The sequence below is a fragment of the Apaloderma vittatum genome, unplaced genomic scaffold, assembly GCF_000703405.1.
Source record: "Apaloderma vittatum isolate BGI_N311 unplaced genomic scaffold, ASM70340v1 scaffold32657, whole genome shotgun sequence".
In the NCBI taxonomy this organism is placed as follows: domain Eukaryota; kingdom Metazoa; phylum Chordata; class Aves; order Trogoniformes; family Trogonidae; genus Apaloderma; species Apaloderma vittatum.
In genome coordinates this window covers 27,006-31,168 of record NW_009726781.1, presented here as the reverse complement: position 1 = coordinate 31,168, position 4,163 = coordinate 27,006, and the positions used below count along the sequence as shown (strand labels likewise).

Sequence of the window (4,163 nt, the reverse complement as noted above, 5' to 3'; positions counted from 1 at the left end):
CATACAGTATCTGATTACTGTAGTCAGGGACTCAGATGAACATTGCTCGGCCCAGGTCCAAGGATGGAGACCCATACACTGTTCTTGCTAACTTTACACATGGCCTCAGGACATCTCCAAAGCCATCAGGAAATTCAAGTCAGTTATTCGTGTTCCTACAGTCCTCTCTGCTCTTTGGTTTAGCAAAAATCATAGACTCATAGAATTGCTTAGGTTGGAAAAGACCTTTAAGATCATGAAGTTCAACCATTAAGACTATTAAGTCCACCACTAAACTGTGCTGAAGTGCTGCATCTACACATCTTTTAAATATCTTCAGGCATGGTGACTCTTTGGGTAGACTGTTCAAATGCTTGACAATCCTTTTGGTGAAGAAATTTTCCTAATATCCATCTAATCTTCCCTGGCATAAAGGTTTTTCTTCATTGTGAGAGTGACCTTCACCCCTGTAGCCTCTCCTTTGAGATTTGTGTCTGATTTGCTACATCTAGGAACAGCTCAAAGATCTGTTTTTTCAGCTCAGTGATCTTTAAGGCACGGGTTCAACAGATGCTTACAAATCTGTTGAGTCTCTAGGTCTAGGACCTGGATTGAGAGAATATAGGAGGCAAGTGAGAGGAGCTTTGACCTGTGCCTGGTCCTATGTCCTGAGAGGCTGCTAAGAGCCACCTTACAGTCCGGATGCTGAGCTAGGTAGTTGATTTTTTTTTCTTTTATTATTACGACCTTTAAAAGAAAAATATTCTCACTCAGATTCTTGTGCTGAAATTCTGTGAACTAAAAAATGCCAGAGCATATTTAAACCATGAAGTTTGTCTTTCCTGGTACCTGTATCTATGGACACACGCTGTGGATCCAGTGTCACAGGCTCTATAAATATGCTGTTACCTGCAGAAAAAAAGCAAGGTAGCAGCATGGTGCTTACCAAGGGTGGCTGCTTGGAGAAGTTCACTATTTTGCATGACTGAGCAAAGAGAAGGTTGCGTGATAAGATGACCTACCTCCCCAAACGCGGTGACAGATCAGCTAATGGCATAAACAACAGGTTTTAAAACTCCCTTTGTTACTATATCCTTCTGAACCGCCCCTGGAGGGCTGAGAAGGACTTCTGGTGATGCAAAGGAGAGTCATTATTCAGGGCCTAATTATAACCAACGGACACAGATTTTCCATGGCAGCCTTAGCCTGGTCAGAAAGCCCAACATGGTGTAGTATAACAAAGAAACAGACGACAAATATTTCCAGTTAAGCCCTCTGACTCACAGGCATCTCTTGACAATGGACATTGATCAATAACTTTTTCCCATGGTGCTTCATCCCAGACTTGCTGCTTCTCATACTTTCCCCATCTCCTTTGGAACAGGTTGTACCCATTGAGAATAAATTGGATAACCACGGGCAGAGGGGAGGGCATTTGTAAGACAGGCGTTGGGCAAGTAAGAGAGCTTGAGCCAACCTGGGAGTGAACACCTGCCCAAGGGCCAGGCTCGGTCTTCAGCTCTGAGTCCCAATTCATGAGGTAATCCCAGCTTTATGGAAGAGGACATATGCCCTTCCCCACATCACTCAGCGCCTCCAAGGGATAGAAATGAGTGGGACAAGTGCCAGCGAGTTCCATGGATCAGGTGTCACTGATGGACATGGGGACTGAGTCAATGATGGGAAGGATGGTGAGTGTGAAAGGAGATGCCCAGAAAAAGGGAAACCATAAAGCCACATAAAAGCTGAGAATCTTAAAGACAGCTATGAAACACAGATCATTCCTCCTCGTTTGGATTTCTAATTTATTTTGCTGCCAGTCAAAACCTTTTGTTTTGCTACTCAAGTGGCAAGGCCTTTTCCATCTAAGAGTTAATTTACAGGTGCTGCCTGGGTTGCAAACTAACTGCTGTAACCTTGCCAAATGGGAAAGCAACTTAAATATTCAGAGCTTCCTATGTGAAAATACGTGTGTCACACTTTTGCTGCCATTCTGAAGAACTTGGTCTGACCTCCACCAGCACTCTGAGACTCTCTGAAGGCAGGTTCTTGACCAGTGACCACAGCAAATAGAGGTATCCTGGACCTGAGAGAGTTCTGGGAGCGTACAAGGACTACAGGGTATCCAGCAACATAAGCTGGGAGAAAGCTGAAGAGGCTGGGAAGAATAAGGATGCTGGTGGGTCACTTTCTGTCAGGAAAACCGAGATGGACTGTAATTAGAGTTGGAGTAGGTCCCCCAAGGGATCCAAGGCAGACTGGCACACTCAAGGAGGATTTCCTCTACTACTGCTTAAATGGCATGAGTGCGCCAGTTTGACTAAACCCTGTAATGAACACAGATTCAGATGTGATTAAAGCCTAGAGGCTAAGATGGGGTTTTAGCAGTTACAGATCCAGAGGGTAGTAACAGATCTCTTAGATGACTGTGAGGCCAAGATGGATAGAAGAAGCTTTAGAGATCTGGTTCATCCCAGGTGCCCCCCAACCAGTCAGTTCCACATCCCAGTTCCATCCCTGACTGGTGCCCATTCTTTCCCCTCCTGAAAATCTGGCCAGTGATAAGACTCTCTCCCCAGATCATCTATTCCAGTGCTTAACACCCTTTACACCTGGAGGACTTTGTGTCTAATCCACACTGGTTTTCAACAGTTTGGTGACAGAAGTTTTGTTCATGCTCTCACCTCAATTCAGAAGTGCATTGGCTGTCTCCTTGCAGCCACGCCTACCCCGGTGAGAAACGTAAGCACCTACCTTTGACGGTGACAAGCACGGAGCTGTAGGTCTGGCCCGCCAGGTTGGAGGCAGTGCAGGTGTACAGCCCGTTGTCTATCTGCTTGCAGAAGAGGATCTTCAGCACAAAGTTCTCCTGATCATCCTCATAGATGACATGCCGCCGCCCTTCCAAAATGACCTCATTGTCCTTCTTCCACACGATCTCTGGCTTGGGCTCGCCGGTCACATAGCAGCTCAGCTTGGCGTGCTTCCCCTCCGTCACGCTGCACGTGCGTGTCAGCGCCCCAAATGTTGCGTTGCGTGCCCCTTTAGTGGTAAATCCAGCTGCCCTCTCGTAATCCCTGGAGAGGCCGTAACCGATGCCGGACAACCCTTCTGCTGTGGAGTAGGACTGGGCAGATGTCGAATCAAGAGCCGCATGGGAGATGTCCATCTTTCTTATCTCCTCCCGCCTCTTCTGCAAGTGAGACAACAAGGAGGTCGTTTTGCTGCAGCTGGTATCAAAGTGGCTGCTGCTGCCCGGGTTGGAAGAGCCTTGTGTTTCCACCACCAGCGCGGCCGAAGCGCTGGCAGAGCCGATGGGATTCTCTGCTCGGCAGGTATAGGTGCCACTGTCCCCCAGCCGGGCGCACTGGATGGTGAGAGCGTTTGACTCCCCGGCAGACTCGATCTGGAAGCGCCCAGCATCAGCCCGGTTCCGCAGGTGCCTCCCATCCTTCTCCCAGTTCACCGAGAGAGGAGGGCTGCCCTGGACTTTGCATTTGAACATGGCGTCTTCTCCCAACGTTACTTTGATGGAGGAGGGTTTCTGGATGAAGTACGGAGCTGACTCCGTTACTGTGGTCTCCTCCCCAACTTTGATGCTGACAGCTGCAAAAGCTTCCCCGATGGTGTTCTTGGCCCGGCAAATATATTGGCCACTGTCCTCCAGGCTCAGATCGTAGATTGTTAGCCGATAGAGATCCTCATCTTTCGTGGTTTTAAACCTTCCCCCAGACTGGATTGGAAGTTTATCCTTTTCCCAGCTCACAGCTGGGATAGGGTTCCCAATGATCTGGCAGCTCAAGGTGGCATCCTTCCCCACAGACACCATAAACGCCTTGGGCCGGGTCAAGAACCGAGGAACTCCGCTGAACGAGCTGTAATCCATCTTGGTTTCCTAAAGTGTGAAAAAGCAAAAAAAATTCAAGATAGAGTAAATTAGATAGTGCAGGCAAAGAATCGCTGCACTTCCATGGTATCGGGATGTTGGTCATATAGAACAATCTGGTCTGGGAACATTTTCGTTGTCCTCGTGAGTGAGAAGATCTTGGAATATTTTAGGTCTTGCACATTTCTTAGATTTGAGCTCAATAAACTGCTGATGGAGAAAGCAACTCACTTACCCAGGGGTCGCTGGGTAAAACACAAGTCTTTGAGCAGCTCATACAGAAAGAACACGACTAGTC

At 47.8% G+C, this 4,163-nt stretch overlaps 1 protein-coding gene across 1 annotated transcript; it reads right to left on the bottom strand.

The window, feature by feature from the left end:
• Positions 1–828: 828 nt before the first annotated feature.
• On the bottom strand, positions 829–3,865 carry LOC104276938 (obscurin; the record flags this gene model as incomplete). The annotated part of the gene is made up of 2 exons (XM_009873419.1): positions 2,734–3,865; positions 829–888 (listed from the first exon to the last, which is right to left on the bottom strand). Coding segments are annotated over exons 1-2 (1,192 nt in total), but the record flags the coding sequence as incomplete, so codon positions are not given.
• Positions 3,866–4,163: the final 298 nt, after the last annotated feature.